The 20,176-nt window shown below is 39.2% G+C and overlaps 1 protein-coding gene across 2 annotated transcripts; it reads left to right on the top strand.

Moving 5' to 3' along the window:
* The first annotated feature begins 161 nt into the window (after nucleotides 1-161).
* On the top strand, nucleotides 162-18,220 carry foxn2a (forkhead box N2a). Of its 2 annotated transcripts, XM_087802716.1 has the most exons (6): nucleotides 169-433; nucleotides 9,675-10,252; nucleotides 12,430-12,554; nucleotides 13,138-13,187; nucleotides 13,747-13,815; nucleotides 15,118-18,220. In XM_087802716.1, the coding sequence occupies exons 2-6, from the start codon at nucleotides 9,689-9,691 to the stop codon at nucleotides 15,543-15,545; spliced, it is 1,236 nt and encodes a 411-aa protein (XP_087658842.1). In that variant the 5' UTR covers nucleotides 169-433; nucleotides 9,675-9,688; the 3' UTR covers nucleotides 15,546-18,220. The 2 variants fall into 2 exon arrangements, with proteins under 2 accessions (XP_087658843.1, XP_087658842.1); XM_087802717.1 differs by lacking the exon at nucleotides 13,747-13,815 and having other exon boundaries at nucleotides 162-433.
* The last annotated feature ends 1,956 nt before the right edge of the window (nucleotides 18,221-20,176 follow it).

The raw sequence follows: 20,176 nt of genomic DNA on the forward strand, positions 1-20,176 counted from the left end.
CGCGTCAGATCCGTTTTTTTTATTTATTTATTATTATTATAGTATTTTACGACAGCTTTACAAACACGTGGGCCACTACATTACCAAATGAAAAAGAAAAAAAAATTGCTTTCGGATAAAAGTGAAAGCAGGATTCAAAGTGGGGATAGCGTGCGCGTTCGCGTTCGAGTCCCTGTGCTGCGGCAGTTGCCAGGGGAGATAGGAGGGGAGGGGCTCTGATTGGCTGGAGCGGGGCTTGTTACCATGGCGACGGCGAGGGGTTTGGTAGCGTTGCTGTGCGCTGTGTGATCTGCGCGCTGCGTGTATGGAGGAAGCAGCTGCTGATCTGATCTCTTGACATTGTGTGAACGACAGGCATCTGAATTTAAACAACTCGGCGGCTTTACAAGAAAAAAACACAACCACCGGGACCGGGACGGCTCGGTGCATGAGTGTAAGTAAAATTTGTATTTTTTGGGTTATTTTTAATCGGTTCGTGGACGAGGAGAAAAGCCGCCACGCTAAAAGTAAATGTGGTCAAGTGACTTTGCTTAAGAGGAGCCAGCATGGCAAAGAGAGAGGAAAAAAAGCGACGACATGTGCTCGTCGTTTTACCTTTTAACGCTTCCACGTTCAGACGGCAACACTTCGCCCGCCGACTGACGCGACCCGCCGTCCTTTTCGTCCGCCTTTAAACACTTTTTATTCGGCGACAAAAACGAAGTGGACGCGGTCGGTAGCGCGATGCTAACGCTAGCGGCACACGCTTACCATTCCGCTGACCCCCAGCGTCGACTGTTAAACTGCCATTCGGTTGGTTCTCACAGCGAAGTGTAGTTAAATCCCCCCCTCAACTTTTTAAGTTTCGCGTTTATTTCGACTTGAGTTTCCCCGAGAAAAAAATCTCGCAATTGACGTGTAACTTTTGCGTTCGACCATCGTGTGACTGCAGTCGGTGACTCACGTCGCGTTACATCCTACTATCATCTCCACGGTACAGTACTTTAAAAATAAAACGCCTTAAAAACACGTTAAAATCCCGGACTAGTCCCTGGTTCTGTCACTCTTAGTTTGGATTATAAACTTCTCCTGCTGTTTTTAAGTGGGAATTTATTCAACCTCCCCCTAAAAAATGCCTTATTTTCTAGTGTTGGTCCATTTCAGTCATATCTAGGGTGTTTTGGTGGCTAAGCACATGATGTAATGGATTATCACAAGATTGTCCCAGATAGAGAGTGCTTTACTAACAATATCAGAGCAGGAAATACATCTGGGCTTTATGGCTGGTTTAAGACAAGTTAATTCAACTGACACAACCCAGATTTTATTCCCATAGTTTAATGAACTATGTGTTGTGTTAAACCATCCGTGTATTTAAGATTGAGACAGATGTTAATCGGTCCGTCTTCACTTTAATGGCCGGCTTCTATTGTCACATCGAAAAAGGGTCAGAGCCATCTGTTATTGTTGTTTAGTAGGTATGCATCACTATTTCGTAAATGCTCTTGTTCAGGAGCCTTTGAAGGGGCTCTGCTCTAAAAATAGACCGGGGGCCGAGTAACTTTACTGGCATACATTACTAAAAATAATACTTGTTATGCACCGTGTTGAGTGACGTATCGGCCGACTCGACTGGATGATCGAGGTAAAGGTTTAGGATGGGAAACCAACATATGTCAAGTTGTAAAATGCTTGCTAAAAACATAGCTACCCCCTTTTTTTAAAGGGTAAATGTAATATACCTTTATTTTATCTTCCTTACTGGTCAAGTTCACTTAGCCATGTATCTATGTATGTTTTCTTTTTGATCAAATACTTGCCAATAGTAACATTTATTCTGTGATTTTACTCTGTGGAACTATAAAAATACAAAAATGTATTCACATTTATAATGGAATGGTCAATGATCTCGAGATATTGCACACAAACACAGAATATGTATTTGATTTTCAATCATCAAATCTATCATTAATTCATGAAATTCCCAAATACAATTGAAGTCATAGTATTTCTCTGTTAAAGTCCGTTCACTGGTCATCATCTTGGACTATTTGCACCCACAGTTTCAGTTGTCATGGTATTTATCTAGCAAAGGAACTGTTGGCCAAACCAGAGTTTTAACACTATTGTCTGTGAAAAGGGTTTGTAGTGCATGACAATAAGACGACACACTCGTATCTTTTCAAATATCTATGATTGCGTGTGAGTGTGTTAAGCGATAAGGTTCGGTGCCTGAAGTTGTGAGATCTTGATTATTAGAACAGAGATTTTTTGTTGAATTTGTTTTGGTTATAAACATGGTTGTGGTATGTCTGTGACAAATATAGGTTGTTGGTGGTGTTTGTTCCAACTGTGGTTTATGATCCCTCAGATCTCTGGGTCTTCTTGAGATGGAAATACTGAATCACGGAATACTTGTGATTCACCCAAATTTACTGTTAAGGCAATGTTTGATTGGCTAAATACTATGGTAGTTTGTTATAAGCAAGTTAAAAATGTTTGATTCAAGATAGAATTAGAGCACAAATCAATGTAATAATGTAATGATATAATTTCCCAAAGGAGATCCCCATAGGGATTACTAGTCAATAGTAAAGTCAATCTCCTACTACTACTAATAATAATTTATTGCCAAAGATTATACTTATTTGAATCTGTTTAAGTGGTTTGTTGTATAAACTTTATATTTTGTTTAGTTAGTATATATAATGGTTAAAGAAAAAAAGTTTTATTCATTTTCTAGTTGTATAACCAGATTAACAATATATGTAAAATAAAATCTATAAACTTTAAAAGTTACTACTTGGTTAACGCATTTTAAATCTAAAAATACCTATCATTATTATGAAGTTAAAAGAATTGTTTATGGCAAAACAAAATGCGAGTAAAACACAAATGGGTGTATCAGTCAAAACATAACAACTGAAGGGGAAAAGGCCGAGTTGTTCTGCCATTGCTCTAAAACTACCTTTCACCATGGTGATGTTTGTGTCTAATCTTATCACCGAAGTTTGTACTCTGACCCAAAGTAAAGCCACCCTGTACTTTGTATGTATACAGATGACTGTGACTTTAAATTCAGTGTGAACTTTACTCAAATAAATGGATTACACAAGTCTGTCCTTTTAAAACGTACAATGATTTTCACTTCCTACTTTTTGGACAGATTGGATTATGTTAAGTAAATTAAAAAAAACAATTTTAAATCAAATTAGCGATATTTACTGATGTAAAATTTATGAAGGTTTTTTCCGTGTTGATGTCATTTAAAGAGATTGCGTAATTGTTATGGGAGTCATTAAAAAAGTTTTGACAAAGCGATGGCAGGCGTGTCCTGAAGTTACCACTAGTCTTTGTGAATATGAATCATTAATTTATTGTTGTTACTTTTTCATTTAACCATATTCTTTTAACATTGTTTCCCTCTGAACAAAAACATTTCAATAGAGAAGTTGCAAAGCAATTATTAAATTGTATATTTACATATGCATATTAAGAATTCTTAAAATCATCAACACAATATCGGCCAGATATTGGTGACCCCCATCTGGCCTTTGGGGTTTACTGCTTTAGATGAAGTGATTGTCCCTACTTGCATACTACATTTTGTAAAAAAAACAAAAACATGTGATCCTGTGAATGGGCTGCCTGTTTGCTCAGCATGCATGTCTAACTTGTGGGCTTTGTTAGCTTCTACAATTCGCTATTTTTCATCTATTGGATACATGCATTTTCCTCCGAGACCGCCCCTCGTTTCACTTCTGACCAAAGGACACGACCCGTTTGGAGCCGCTGTCATTCATGGAACAGAAAAAGCTATGAAAGTTTCATGCTCAAAATGGCTCCTTCAGGATTCTAAATGGGTTATCTTTTGACAACAGTACAGACACGGGTTGTGCTCAAGTTATTCTTGGCGTCTTGATTGGGTTAAAAGGATTTTTATTTGGAAAAAGTCGGTGTTTTACTCGAGTTTAAGTGCTTTTTTTTCTGTTGTCTTCAAGTCAATATGTTCCAGTTGATAAAACCAGTGTTGTTATGAAATACAGCTTAATAATCCTCCTTGTTAGATGCTATTATATCTTTTTGTTATTAACCTTTCAAGACTCACGGTTGTACATTGTCTAATCAAACATTAAAATCCTTAAAATTGGTATTAATAAGTAAGTTAGTAAGTGATGGTTATTTGTAAAGTGCCTTTCTAATGCCTACTTTTGGCTTCATGAACTGGTACCACTTTGTATTTTCTTCTCCAAAAATGTTCTTGCTTTTTAACTTAATAACTTAAGTTAAAAAGCTTTTCACGGCACAACTATTGCCAAAAGATCTCCACAATCACAATTCTTTTTCACTTCAACACTGTACTCAAGTTTGACCTACAACAATAAACCTCCAATTGAACAGGCCATTATAAAGCAAAAAAAAAAAAAGCCTTGTCATGATTTTTCCAGGTTTTGTTATATTTTCTGACCACTTTATATTTTTCAAAACTGCTGTGGGTTTATTCTCATGTTGCCTATTAACAAAGAACATAATCTCACTCCAGTATTTACAAATGAGCAAATTCTTGTAAAGGCTTAACTCAAACTTTGACTGTTAAACCAGTTTACAAGAGTCCGTATGGGGTTTAACCGAAATGGAAAAAGCAAATGTTGTTTCTGCTATTTTGACGTATCCGTGGCACAGGTTGTGAATATCAGTAGTCTGAATTACACGCACATGACCCTGGAGATAAGGTTTCCCCGTCAGTGAGGGGTTGTACTTTCGAAGACCTCCCCTCTGTTAGCAGTCAAGTGCAGTCTCGTGTTTTTGAGTTTTAAAATAACTCCAGTAAGTCATCCGTCATTTATAAACAGCTTGTTTTGTTGAGCGATCGGGTTCAAAGTCATTTCATGTGGTCAATCAAAGTCAATATTTTTCAAGCCGCATTCCGTCCATGGAAGCCGCCGCTTAAAACTGCCACCTCTCGCCCGTCCCTTTTTAGTCGATTGTTTTGTTATTGAGTAAGAGCGACTGCCTCTGTGTGAAGTCCGAATATGAACTTCCTCAACAGGCAGGAGGTGTTTCCTTCCCTCGCAGTCTTCTGTCCAGGACTGTGAGGTGAATACTGAACACTTGAGAAACATGACGAGCGCAAAAAAAAAACAACAACCGCCTCTTTGTATGGACCCGACGAGGGGCCAATTCTATTCTTCACGTAGCTGTGGCTGCTTTTCTTGACCTCATTCGCTGAGCAAATCAATTTTACTTGTGTTATTAACATTCACAAACGTGTTGTTTATTTTGACATGAATCGCTCCATGATTAAATAAAAGGTTCCCACTTGGCTATCTTGCCCTCACAGCCTCTATCTTTTCCTGGCCTAAATCAGCCCCCCCACAACCCCCTCATCTCATTCACATTTTTAGAGCCGGAGACAAACGTAGTCACCTAAATATCACTTAGGGTTTCAAATAACAGCCGTTGCAGTGTGGCTGGTTGTGACACACCTTTGTGTATCTATTACAGAGGTGTAACTGGTTTGTGTCAACTGTTTTTCTACTTGCAATGAGGGTGTGGCGTGTACATCTGTGTCTGCTTAAGGCCCGGACAAATATTAGAAATTTCAACATCATTTCAAACTTTTTTTTTTTTTAAAGTCCATTGTGTGGCAGCGCAAGTACCATCGCGGAATTAGTCGCAGCCCAGTTTCATCCAGGTCGGACGTGGGTCTTTCCCGCTTCCCTTTTGTCAAACAGGTTTGTGGAGAACAGCGAGCGAGACTGCTGGCCTCAGCGTTTTCCTGCCTGTATTGATCTCCCCACATTATCTTTCTCTTCATGCACAGACATGAGCACAATTGCTTCCCTTTTACCACTTTGGCTGCCGTAGTAACCAATTTCTCTTAGCGAGATTCCGCTCTCAGAACCATCTAGTTTACGGTGAAGTGGCAGGTATAACCCCCCGGAAAGATCACAAGGCATACATTAGATCCACCGCTCGCCTAATCTGCCGCTTATAGCCATCTCCTTATTGTCTGTGGGGCGAGAGTGCTTAACGGGATAAAAGGGGGCGTCTAAAAGGGGGGATAAATGTGCCCTGACACCTGCTGTTGGTCTCTGGCTGTTTGCACATGAATATGATGCGGCTCGAGTATTTTAACTTGCAGATGAGCGACTAGGTTGCACCGCCGCCGCCTCGGTTTATATTCAAGGCTGCAGTCAACAGGCCAAGTCGGTCAAAGTCCCGCTCCCCCCGTCTCCTCCCCAAGTCGTCCATCTTTCTCGTTCTTCCTTTAGCAATAATCGGCGCAACATTAATTGACCAGCTGCAATCATGTGTTTGGTCGGTCGCATCCAGCCTTTTGTTGATATTCAAATGACGGACTTGTGGAGGCTCCAGTCAAATGGGATAAGCAGCTCCTCGTCGCCCAAGAGTGCAGCTGAGAGGTCGTGGCTGTGGAAATGGACTGGAGTTAAGGAGCTCTTTTTGTGGCGAATTATCACACTTCGCTGGGACTGTAGAGTCCTTGTATCGACCATTAATATATCATGATAATTCTAAGTAAGTCAAAAGAAAAACTATAAGGGCTATAACCTTCTTTATTTTAACTTTTGTTTGCAGTTTGCAATTATAACTACCCCGCTGTTTCGATCAGTGTCACCGTTTTTTTCCCAATGCATTTGACTTTAGTTGGTATATGAGATGTTTTCAAGGTCTTAACAATATTCCTTTAAATCCTCTCCCCAATTGAAGTTGCTGTTTCTACAAGGTCCTTGATTTCTGGGAACATATATCAGGCATGTGGAAGGGACCACTTTTGAAATAAGATACTGGGAAGAGTTACTTGGAAAAAGTGAATTGTTGTTTTGGATAAACATTGTACTGTCTGCTATTTTCTTATATGTGATCGAACCATGAGTTAGAGCCTTTATGTTCAAAGGTATTGGATTTGAAGTATCTTATTGTCAATGCCAAACTTATTTCTTCATATTCGTAAAGCTGTAAATCAATCATTTTGATATTTGCTATTGACTTTCATCCAAAACAGGTCTTAACCCTTGTGTTATCTCAGGGTCAAAGTGACCCGAGGGTAAGACGTGAGATAATTGTCTCACAGAGAAATCAAAGGAAAGGCGAAAAGAATTGCCTTGTATATCTTTTCATGGTTGATGAAAATTCATTGTTGAATCGAATATTGGAGGAGACTAATTTCAAAGACGCAGCACAATACATATGTATCGAAGAAATTGTAATAAACTGAAGCTAGAGCATCCAGGTGTAGATGAAGTACATGGTCCTGGAAATTGTCAAGTAAAACTCGGATATGGGTAAATCGGTAGTTGGAAGATAGCAAAAAAAAAATGGTGGTTTGTTGCTTTGAGATGTTCTATGGAAGTCTTTAGTTGAATAAAAAGTACAACTTTGTACAAAAGTTGTTTACGACTCATGATTATTGTATAATTTAATGTAATGTATTTTATTTTTTGTACTGATTATTTATATGCCATTTATGGTAATGTCTCTTATTTTATTTGAATGTATTGCGTTTTATTTTATTATACCTTTTATTTAATTCATATCATTTCATTTTTATCTTCTATAATGACATCACAAAAAATTCCAGTGTTGTAAACACAACACTGGCAATAAAACGTATCTGATTCTGATCAGTCTACTAAAATGACCAATCTTCTCTATGCTTCACTATTTTTTTTCTGTAAATATTTTCACAAAAACAATGTCTGTCGTTGAACCCGTGAACTGATTTTTTTTTTTTTAGATACTGTCTTTTTTACACAAATGGGAAGTTCTCTCGCCCCCTGACACATCTGACCGCCCCAGTTTACCGCGAGCTGTGATTCATCCTGGAGTGGGGATAACTAATGCAGCTCACCTCACGACTGTCTCTGCGTTTCATTTTCACCCTGTTGGAGACTCTTTTGCTCCGTCCTAAAATGACTCCCTTCAGCGAAGACAAACGCTATCTTCTCTGTTGACGGTAATTTGCAGGGTATAACCGATGACGGGGACATTACTGAACATATCACCAGTTATAAGACTAATGGATGTTATAATAATAATAATTTTAACAAGACTTTTTGAACAAATATCCATGAAAATTATCGCTTTAAGAGTTTTAAGTAGCACTCTCTTCTTTCAGGGATTTTCTTCTTCTGATTCTTTAATACAAATTACTTGGAAAACAAGATTAATTCATCAGGTGGACTACGATTTATAAATCAAAAGATTATGATGTGATTGTAGCTTATTGTGAAAATAAATATTATAAATAATTATAGTAAATATGAGTCATAATGTTGCCGTGTATTTCGAGGCAAAGTGTGTTTGTAAATATACAGTAGAGTAGGTTGTGTTTTTTAGGTCGGTTTCGCCAGAAATGTGGCCCGTGTGTCACAGGTTTAAACCCTGTTGAGGGGGGCTTGAGTGGTCATTTTGTAAATGCACTAATGCCTCTCCCTGTCCACTCATGGCTTCAATGACCGCCTGTGACAAAATGATTTGTGTATGCATGTGTAAGTGCACACTCCCTCTCGTGTCTCAGCCACTGAGCAAACACTCTTCAGATTGACCCAATTCTTACGTTTTTTTCCCCACTAAAATAAAAATAAATTCTCTACCTTTTTTGTTTCATCTTTAGATATACTATCCCTCCCAAGCGATGGTTCTGTCGAAAAGAAACTCCCTGACCACCTATGATCTCGGCATCTGCCGTCGACACTCGACTCCAGTAGGAGCATTTCCATACGAGCGTGGTGGCTCTGCGGTGGTTTTGCGCCAGCCAACACGGATTACATATTTTCCTATTGATGCCTCTTTGTGAGATGTCTGCTCTTAATTGAAGAGATGGCATGGTTGTCATGGTGACACCCAGGACTTAAAGCTCGTTGGATGCTGAGCCAAAGAGTGGTCTCTCTCTCTGTGTTGCCACCACGTTACAGGACAGTCAAAGGTGGTTTATTATTGTGTGGAGTATGTTCTTCTGATATTTTTACAAACATTTTAATTGTTATTTATTTCTTGCCAAGAGTAAATGATCAATTCTTTAATTCAATGAACAATGGCGTATCTCTCTCTATGAATATACTGAGAAATCCTGCTGTTCCTGGAAGGTTTCATGCTCATTAACACCCCATAAGTAGGATAGTCATTTTCCTAAATGAGATGGGCGCGTACAAGTGGTGCCTTAAGACCATCCACTTGCTTAAGAGGACCTCTTTGAAGCCGAGAGTCTTGAAGAATGGCATGAGAGGCCACTCCAGTCTGGGTCAGCTAGAATGGAGAGTAAGGGAACAGAGGATCTGGAAGTGTAGTACACGTTCACAGTGAAGGTGATTCTAGCATTTAATACAACGTTACCTGGTTAGTTATTCCATATAAAATGGAGAATCACAAGACTGACCAACCTGCTGTAAGAGACGATGCTTTTATTGAGGAATTCTCAACATTTTATTGAGGTATTCTCAACATTTTATTGAGGAATTCTCAATAAAAGCTGGTTAAAAGATTGCAACCGGCAACAGTCAAAATAAGGTTTGACTGTCCCATAGTGGTGGGAATATATAAAAGTAACAAACCTTAATCCAGAACTACAGAATTGTGCCTAAATCAAATAAATCTAAAGTCCACTTTGAGGAATACATGTTTTGTTGTATATTCATTGGTCATTGATAACAACCTTCTTTTTCTCCTTCCAGATCTCTTCGATTTAATGGGTCCAATCATTGGGATGTCACCAGATAAGAAAACGGAGATTCCGGGTATGCAAGAGGAGCGATCGGGGCTCAAAGGCATCTGCGGCGTGGGGACGCTACCGGAGGCGGAGTGCGCGTCAAGTCCACTGGCGACCAACGTGGACCAGTCGGGGGGCGGTCCGGAAGACGAGGAGCTAACAAACCTCAACTGGCTCCACGAAAATCTGCTTCAGAACTTTACCCTCGGGGGCCCGGAGGCTCAGCCCAGCTGCAGCCCCCTTTTTGACATTGAGGGAGACACCGGGACCAACCAGGGACCGTCGTCGTCCTCGGCCTCGTCGCACGGCAGAGGTCGAGAAAGAGACTCTTTAAAGTCGAAACCCCCGTTTTCCTTTTCCCTCCTCATCTACATGGCCATCGAGCAGTCTCCTAGCAAATCTCTCCCCGTGAAGGACATCTACGGCTGGATTTTAGAGCACTTCCCTTATTTCACGAACGCCCCCACCGGGTGGAAGAACTCTGTGCGTCACAATCTATCCCTGAACAAATGCTTCCGCAAGGTCGACAGGAGTTTAGGAAAGGTAGGTCAAAGAACTTTCCTTCTTCCAACTTCTGCTTGCTCGTGATGAATCTCCACTAAAAACGGTCCGGGTCGTCCTCACAGCCGCGAGGACCTCTGACTTTGCTGCGATAAGACTGGAATCCAGTCAAGGACACACACACACACACACATATAACCACTCCTAGTGAGGAAATGCAAACAAAGCACACAAGCCTTAGCATTTGTTTGCACTGCTATTGTTTCATTGGGAAGAAAACGCTTTAAATCTTTCACCAGTTTTAAAGTATGAACTGGCTAAGAAAAAGTCAAAACATTTTCTGAGATATATTTGAAACCAAAACAAAAGCAAAGCTTTGTACCTAATATGTTATAGCATATTTATTTTATAGAAGAATATGTATTTTTGACAAACTGATCGGACAGTGCAGAATAACGGCGCGTTCAATTCAAAGTTCAAATTCATTGTTTGGTACAGTTGAACTGAAAAAAAGATTCAGCATTTAAGGATTACATTTTTCTGGAGCAGAATTACTAACCTCTGGTCTATGAGTGATATTTCCTGAAAAGCTGATGCAGCTCATAATATTATAAAGGAAACATCCTCCTGTTAAAATGAGCAAACTTCAAAATCTTTTGTTTTACCTTTTAATGCTAAAATATAGTTTAAATTATTTTTTAAAAAACAAAGCTGTAAGAATTCTATATTTATTTCCCTACTTGGTCAAAAATAAGATTAATATTTCTTTAATTGCGCTTTTAAAAACGTGCTTTTTTGCTATTCGAGGCGGACTGGCAAAATGTGTACTTTAAACCGAGTGTTATCACACACAACCCCCGGGACGTAAAGATAACCTCATCCACACCTAACAACAGAAGAGCTCTGTTGCTAAGCCATTTTTTTTCTTTAGTTGATTTCTCAACAATCTCAATTTCAGTTGTCAACCCATTTTTTAAATGACACTCAAATAAAACCCTGGGAAGTCTGTAGTGCTCGAATCATCCCAGGCTACAACGGTAGATTTTCCGGCATAGCATCACGGCGAGGTGCAGGACACTCAGTGCGCAGGTGCGCAGTGTGAGCAGTTTGTCTGCTGAGAGACCAGACCCAGTTTCACATGACACTGGTTGGTGGTTTTCGTTGCCATGGAGACATTTCCTTCTTCCTGTATCAGGGCTGCTTGGTAATCTGAGTCAAGGTTATTCTCTTCCCTTTCTGCATTCTCCGCCCCGACGGAGTGAGAGTATGTTGCCACCAGATAATGTGACACTTCGCAGACATCACCAACGGATGCCTTATCGTTTACCCACGAGCTTCTTTTATCCAACGTTATAAGGTTTTTTTTTTTGTGGAAACAAAAGTTGTTTTGGCATTTGAGAAAAATATTGTTTTATTTGTTTTTGCAATATTCAAGGTATTTTCAGTATAAAACACCAGTTAAGTAGAGTTTCTTTTTCAACTCTGCATTGAATTCTGCTGCTCTTTTCTTTTTCTTTTTTTTTTACTATTCCAGAGCTTAAATGTCTTAAAAACATATTGTATTAATTTGTCATTATATCAAACGCATTTCCTGGTCCTTTTTTGCCGGATAATTCAACTGGAATTCTGCTCAACATTAATCTCTGACTTCCAACATCTTTAACTGTAGGTCAATAATCATATCGGCTACAAAACACATACTTCCTGGTAGATAATTGTTGTTTTTGTTAGAGTAACCTCTAAGTAGTATACACTTTAGTTTTCAATTAGGAACATCTAATCTAAACATAAATAATAATAATAATACATTTTATTTAAAGGCGCCTTTCTTGGCACTCAAGGTCACCATACATGCATGCATAAAATATTTAAAACACAACAATAAAATATGTATAAATAAAAATTAGAAGACAAGGGTAGAGGAATAGCATCAAATGGAATAAGCAGTTTTAAACTGGATTAACTGAAAAATTGTATTGTGTGGACAGAGTTGAATAATCTTGGGTATATTCGTGATTATAAAGTTTGTACTTTCTCACAGCAGAAAAAAAACCAGAAACACAATCTTATTTCATAATCATATGATGTTGTATAAATGATTCTGTCAATGATTGTCAGTGTCATAAATGTATACTATGTCGCTTCCTTTATGTACGAACCATGAAGCCAGAGATGTCCATTATGGTTGCCCGAAGCTTAACTCAATCCCTCCTCAACAGACCAACGGAAAAGGTTCCCTCTGGTGCGTCGACCCCGAGTATCGTCCCAACCTGATCCAAGCCCTCAAGAAGCAGCACTTCCCCGCCGCGCATGCCTTCTGCACACCACCGGCCTCCCCGCCCAGGTATACTTTCATAATTCGATACAGTACCAGTAAAATTGATCAGACCAGAATACATGGATTAAGGTGACGAGCATGGAATCAGAAACATTTATTCCCAGTGTTATATAACATAGAGGGCGGTCGTATCTCCCAAAAATTCCGGAAGCTTTTGTGGTTTGTCATTTGTAGCAGAGTACCAGATGGTGGTGATGATATTTTGGTTAATGAAAGCAAATGAGTCATCTCAGGTCCGGCTTTGTCAAGTTATTCAACTAAATCATCATTTTGTATTTAAAAAATTGCTGAGATTCAAAGTTGATGTCGATAAACGATGCCACTTACTTAGTCATCCCTAGTCAATCACTCTTTGCTCTTGCAGTGATAATTTCAGCCACACCAGGGTTTATACTTTATACTAGAATTATTATAGACGTACAAAAAGAGCAACAACACTGTTGTGAAAAGGTTTTCCATGCATATATTAATTTTTTCGGTGTTGTTTATGGAAAAAAAAGCTTCAAATCATTTAATCCAGATTAAGATGTCTCATGCTGTCGTCGCTATCTCCAATTCTCCAGCCTCATTTTTGTTTTACTTTCCACAGTGCCTCCTCACCCCCTCGCCATCTGTTTCTACAAGGCTGCTCATTTAAAGGTGAGGCGGAATCCAAAATTCTCTTGCTGTTTTTTTTTTTTTGCGAAAGCTGCTCGTCTGATAAATGTGTGTTTGTTGTCGTGATCATGTGGCACATCCCAGAACATTTGACATCACTGTGCTTTTTTTTTTTTTTTGAATTCCTAATTTGTTTGGTTGCATTAAAGTCATTGATGCCTCATATAGACCACGCCGCTGAGAGCTCTCATTCAATATTTTAGTCTTCTGTTCCCCGCCCCTCTTCCTCCATAGATTTGTAACCTTGACGACAGGCAGAGGTTCTGCTGATGCTGAGTGTGGAGCACTCTGCTTTCACTGTAGTCATTAAAAATTTAGAGCCCCAGTGGCAAGGCTTTTAGACACTTCGTCAGGTCTGGAAAGATCAGATGCACTCAGAGCCGGATTAGACTATTTTCAGGATCTTTGCTGTAAATCGTTGTCTGATAAAGCGTGTCATCCGGGCGGCGCAAATCTGGCTCGTGGCCGTGACAAGAGGAGTCATTCTGCCACACTTTCACAGCGTAGGACTGACCATCATGCATGTTCTCTCCTCTTCCAGAGTCTGATATTGATGCTGCCACTGCCATGATGCTCTTAAACTCTGCCCCAGGGCACCACGTTGACCCATGTAAGAGAATCCACAAGCTGCCATCTTTTTCACCTTTGCTTCATACGTCACTCATCAATTGCTTGTTTGTTTCTTTTTGAGTTTCAGCTGCTCTATATGTGATTCTGTCAATAGTTTGCATGTTAAATACTTGATGTTAAGTTAGATCTTCCAGGCCCAAATCCTCCTGACGGATTGATAGAGAAGTGCCATCTTTATCTGTCGAAACAAAACGCACCAAAAATTGTCTAAGGGAATATGGGAATCTACTAAATGACATAATATTGAACCAAATTACCCGTATGTTAGAAAGTGCGATCCCCAAACAAATCCAAGATAAAAATCATTATTATGTCTACTTCTTATTTTTGTATGCATTTATTTAAGGATTCTTAATATAAGTCAGTTCATATTGGAAGTGTTGAATGTCTGGGTGACAGAGTTAAGTGCAAACAAGTACAAAACGTACTTTATCGTTCACTTAGTTGAGACTTTAAGATGGGGTTCCCCTGAATCCTCAAAAAAGTCGTAAAAGCCATTAAATAAATATAAAAATGAAGCCTTAATTGGCATTAAAATGTCTTAGATCAAATTTCAAAAGACTTGAAAATATAGACGGATGAGAAGTAAGATTTAATGTCATTTATTAATTTTAATTATTTTTCAAATCGGAATCAAGGAACTTTTTTCAGTGGACAAAAAAAATCGGATTAATTTTATGTTTAAAAACATAAAAACTACGTAAAAGTGTCACTAAACCTGTCGTTAATGTTTTTTTTCCTTTTTTTAATTTCCCTTGTAGAGTTGGCCTTCAATATAATTTAACTTGCCTTAATATGAAGGAATAAAAGGCTTTTACAACAGCAACTCATTTGGTTATTAGTTTCTCCAGAAAGTTTATTTTAGGTTAAGCGATTCACTTTTGTAATTGGTCTTTTCTGAATTAAAGGGTTAACCGAAATCAGTTTAAAATATTTTAATTAAACTTTCCAGAATGATTGCGTCATTCTTCTGTATGGCCAGAAAATGATATTTTGCCTTAAAACGAAATACTGAATTATGGATCATTTTATCCATTTTGGTTTAGGCTGTTTTAATGAAGTCATGTTAAATGAGCTCCTTGGTGGATGTATGCCCTTTCTCAGTGCCTTATGTCAAAGTTTAACCTTTTATATATCGTTCTTAGATCGTATAAACAGATTTGTAAGGACAGGAATTCTTCATATTTACATTAAAAATCGAACATTATTTAGGTGATGTCAAAAATGCTAAATAATTATGGACGGTGTATTTATCTTTGTTGGATTTCTCGTGCTCCTCCAGGTGATTCTGACAGCCCCCTCGACCTCTCCAGACCGGACTCGGTCCTGGTGAGCAGCGACCCCAAGCAGGACCACAACTACAGCAGCGCGGCGCTCCAGCGCTGCTCGTCCCGCTCCTCCTCCTCCTCCCTGTCATCCCTGGACGAGGGAGGCTGCGACCGCCGGCAGTCCCACCGCGCCGGCAGCGAGGGCTTCCACAGCGACGAGGACTCCGACCTCTGGGACGAGAGGGGCGTCCACGAGACGTCGTCCCGGCGCCCGCCCGCCATCAAGTGGCCGGCGGTGAAAAGGGCGCGACACGAGGTCAAGCAGGAGCTGGACGAGGAGCTGAAGGAAGCCGCCGGGTCTTTGCTGCACCTCGCCGGCATCCGCGGCTGCGTGGAGGGATCCAAACGCACTGTCAAGAGCACAAAATTCAGCAGGAAATGAACGTTTCCCACCCCATCAAGACTCCAGTGACCCCGTCACCATTGACCCCGATAGTGTGTCCCGGTGTGCCTCCTTCTCCTTTTCTGATCGCTCATTGGCCATTTTGAGCCTTTTTTTGTTTCTGTTTGGGATGTCCCAGTCCAACACAACAAATGGCAATAGTGTCGTTCACACAGGAGAACAAAGCCATATAGAAGACCTTTGTATCTCGGGGGTGACTGCTGGTCGTCGAGGTGTCTGGGCAATAGAGACCCCATGAAGTTACCTATCCAAAATGACCCTGCCTGCTTCTGTTGGATCATACGATTGTGATTAATCTTTCCTCCAAAAGACAAATTGAGACACACACCGAAGGGGTTGTCTAACTCAAAAGCGTTGCATGCTTCCTCCTCCGAAACCTGTATCCTCTTCCAAGTGAATCTATTTAAGAAGCGAAATGAGTGCATGTTTGTAACAGACAAAATCTAACCTCCTGTCGTATTCCTCTTCGTCCTGAAGACGCCACTTTCCTTCTCTCTCTCTTCGACTCCTCTTCTTAAAGAGATGCAATAATGAATCCACAACCTTAACCTTATGACTTTATCAAGTGATTTTTTTTTTTTTTAAGGTAAAAGCTTTTTTTTAAGGAAAAACCAGTGGTGTTATAATCCTATTATTACACTTCAGCTCCTGCTCCATTTCAGCTTCATCGGGCTGTTGGGAAAAAAAAGTATTACATCGCCACTGTCGTCATACGTTGCAACGTCAGCTGTCATGTTAACTGCCTTTAAGAGCTAGAAACTCCAATTTCATTTTTTTTTCTTTCTTTTCCATTTTCAACCACTTTGTCCAACTTGCTTTGTTGTATGTGTTTGTTTGATCTTGAGGTGACTAAGCAAAGGTCGCATGGAGGCCAGTCACCAGGTTTTTTTTATGAAGCATCGACCGTGCCACCACAACAACACATTTTTAACTCCACCGTTAAAGAAAAAGAAGAAGTACAAGTTCATATGTGTGTGAAGGGGAAAAAAAAAGGCCACTGGGTGCAGATAAATTTGACGGTTGAAATGGAAAAGAAACGTGTTTCATAATCAAACATGTATGTTTGAAACATGTTTAAAAATAGATTAAGTGAATTAAATATTCACACTCGACCCTGCAACAGATATTTTTAGCACCACCACCACCAACCACAAATAAGATCCGATTTTCATCGCTCTCAGAAACTGGAAAGTTGATTGATGGTCATTCCAGAACCACTCTTGCCTGGTTTAAGGATTTCTTTTTTTTTTTTTTAGAACAAAAATACGGAAGTTTGTGTTCCTTTCTTAAGCTGTGAAACGGTGCGTTTACTGTCAGTTGATTTTTATGCAGTTCGCCAAGAAAAAGGGGAAGTTGAACGGCGTCTTGTTTAAAAAAAGGCTTCTCGAGATCGGCCTGGCTGGCAAACAATGGAAGGAAACGGTGATGCAAAAACAATGTCTTTTCTTCCCGCTTAGAAAAATGCTTGATGACGGCGCTCGGTCGTAGTGGGTTTCATTAAGGGGGTCAGTGCCAAGCATTTTTTTTACGTGCCACTGAGGGGGTCGTGATCTTGTTAATTCCCTCGCTGCCACTTATCATTTTTGAGACACTGTTCCCGCTTTTTTTATGAGTCAACCAAACAGGAAGTAGAAGTGGGACCGTGTCTTCAGGAGAGGAGGCGGATCGTGCCACCTGCATACACTGGTTTTTGTTTAGCTGTGAAAAAAAAACGAAACAAAGATTGTTGATTAATCATAACCTTATTTATAACGTTAATTTATGTGAAAAATCAAAACGAGACACTGGTCACTGACCAGGGCACGTTTATTTCTCGCCCTCTTTTTTTTTTTTTAATTCTGATATTATTTAACAGCGATACGCCTGTGTTGTTGGTGTTCCACTTTAATTGCCAATGTCTACCGTCTCTAGAGTGTTTTTACTTTATTTTACTTGTTTGATTCTAACCCCAACTGCCAGATTTTCTCATTGTGTGTTTGTTTTCTGTTCTTACAGAGCTGTTTGATATACTTTGGTCCTTTTTTTCTTCTTAATTTTGCCAAAATTGATGTACTTCTGGTATCACAGAAAGACACGCTCAGTCGATCTTTTTTTCTATTTGCTGACAGCCACGACTTGATTTGGTTTATTTAATTCCAATTAACTGCCATGCTAAATCACGAGTATTATGAGTTGCCAAACCAGTTGTGTTGATCACTGCAGCGTTCCACCTGCAGACCTGCTGCTCTTCAGTTTCAGATCTACTTTCAGGGACGACTGAAGCGACGAGATGAAAAAATGTATTTCTTTCTGTAGCACTTGCAAGAAAAAAGGGTTTATTTTAAGTTAAGCTCACAGAGGAGCTAAACAGAGATATAAGTTTCCAACTTTTTCAACAAACTATTGTTTAATCCGCGTCTACTGATTTAAACCACTCACACAATCTGCAGTTTGTCCGGGTATACTTTAGAACAGGGATTGTTTATTTGCATTGACAAAGCTGCCAGCCCAGTATCAGTAACTTATCTGCCAGATTTAACTGGTAGAATTACCCTTTTGGTTTTTGTATGCTAACCTCTGTTGATAAAATGTTTATAAGATTTATTTTCGCCAAAGATATGCAATTGCATTATATATGGTATTACAAAACTATTAATAAAAACCTGTTCTTGTTACCACTGTGAGAACCTTTTTCATTCCTGTTGCCACTTTATATCTAATGTTTTTGTCTGCTAACAATCCTGAATATAAAACCTTTTTAATAGGTTTTGACACTTTACTTTTTAATATATTATCTTATGGATATCTTTCCCTACTTGTGACAAATAAAATAAAAATATATGTTTTTATTAAAACGCAGTCAAAATAATCCTCTTTTATATAACACATTTTGTTTCTCTATTGTAATGTTTTGAGCACAAAATTAATGTGAAGAAACTTGTTTTACTATCCAACCATTTAAAATGTTTGAAGGTTTTGAAAGTCTTGGAAGTATTTTTAATTGATTTCATTATATACTCTGTCTTTATTAATTAATATAAGAAAAAGGTTAATTGATAACACTTAAATTCGTTTTGCTTTTAAAGAGTCTCCAATCGTTTAGTCTATGAAAAGGAATCTCCCCAAAACGCTGAATTTTTAATTATATTTAATGATATCACTTAGATCATGGCGGGCAATTACATTTCCCTGAAGGGCCACGTTATATACTGTGACTGTCGTAAGGGGCCGTAAAGCCTATATTGAAAAAGGAACAAAACCTAAAAGAAACAAAAAATATGTCAAGAGTTCATAACGAAGCAAAATACATTTTTAAACATAATTTATAAGACATTTATTAAGACGTTTTTATTTTTTCAGGCTTGTTCTTGATTTTCTGGATCTCCTGTTGTGTTATCAGTTTTATCTTGATCTTTAAAGTATATACTTTATTGAATATTGTTTTGATTGTTTAAGCGCTTTGTGACCCTGGTCTAGAAAAGCAGTATACAAAAAAAATGACTTACTTCGAGAAAAAAATTCTCAAAAAAGGAAAACTATAAATAGAGAAGAAAAAAACGCATTTAATTGGATAATACAAATAAAAATAAAATTCTTAGCCATCAGAGGAATTTCTATATGACACTGAAGGCTTCCAGTTTCTTTCAGGATCAACTTTAAAATTCTGGTTCTTACTTTCAGATCTATTCATGGTCAGGCTCCTCCTTACATCACTGATCTGATCCAGCCTTACACCCCAGCTCGGTCTCTGAGGTCTGTGGATCAGAATCTACTTATGGTTCCACGCACACGGCTCAGGACCAGAGGAGAGAAATCTTTTCAGGCTGTTGCTCCTAAGCTTTGGAACAATCTTCCTCTCTCTTTGCGCTTGATGGATCTACTGACTCCTTTAAGAAACATCTTAAGACGTTTCTATTTGTTCAGGCTTTTCCTTGAATTTCTCGAACTCCTGTGTTGTTCTCGGTGTTGTCTTGATCTTTGAAGTATGTACTGTTTTGAGTATTGTTTTGATTGTTAAAGCGCTTTGTGACCCTGTTCTCGAAAAGCGCTATATAAATAAATATTACTTACTTACTTACTTACTATAAATAAAGTAAAATGGTCCCACGTGGCCCCCCAATTTACCAGGTCTGCATTAATTGCTGCATTTCGGAAAGTGATACCTTACCTGGGTAAGCCACTTCACACTCTTCAAAACTTTTTCTAAAATGTTTTTGGAACCTAAAATAAAAAGTTGCTGTGTTTACCATTAAAACTACTAAAGGTACATCAATTAACAGTATCTCACTTCAACTATGTTAACAAGGCCTGATCTGACATTTTCTCGTCTGGGTCACCAAGGACATGAACACGCCCTCGTCTCAATCTTGAAGGAGCGGCTCCTAGAACCACGTTGACGTCCACGGTATGTTGTCGAGCGGCACCGGTGACGGACGTATGATCAGATGTTCTAACGGCACTCGTCACTGTAAGTTAATTAGTCATGGAGGACTGTGGGATGAACACGGGGTGACCCTGAACAAGGGCTCGTCTGACTCGCCTCAGGCCCTGTTGGCGCAGCTCTATTGTTCAATAGAGTCCTGTGTGCTGGCTGGGGAGAGAGGGGTGAGGTTGGGCGGGGGGGCTTCTCT

Source organism: Callionymus lyra, chromosome 11 (assembly GCF_982586985.1).
Source record: "Callionymus lyra chromosome 11, fCalLyr1.hap1.1, whole genome shotgun sequence".
Classification (NCBI taxonomy): Eukaryota; Metazoa; Chordata; class Actinopteri; order Syngnathiformes; family Callionymidae; genus Callionymus; species Callionymus lyra.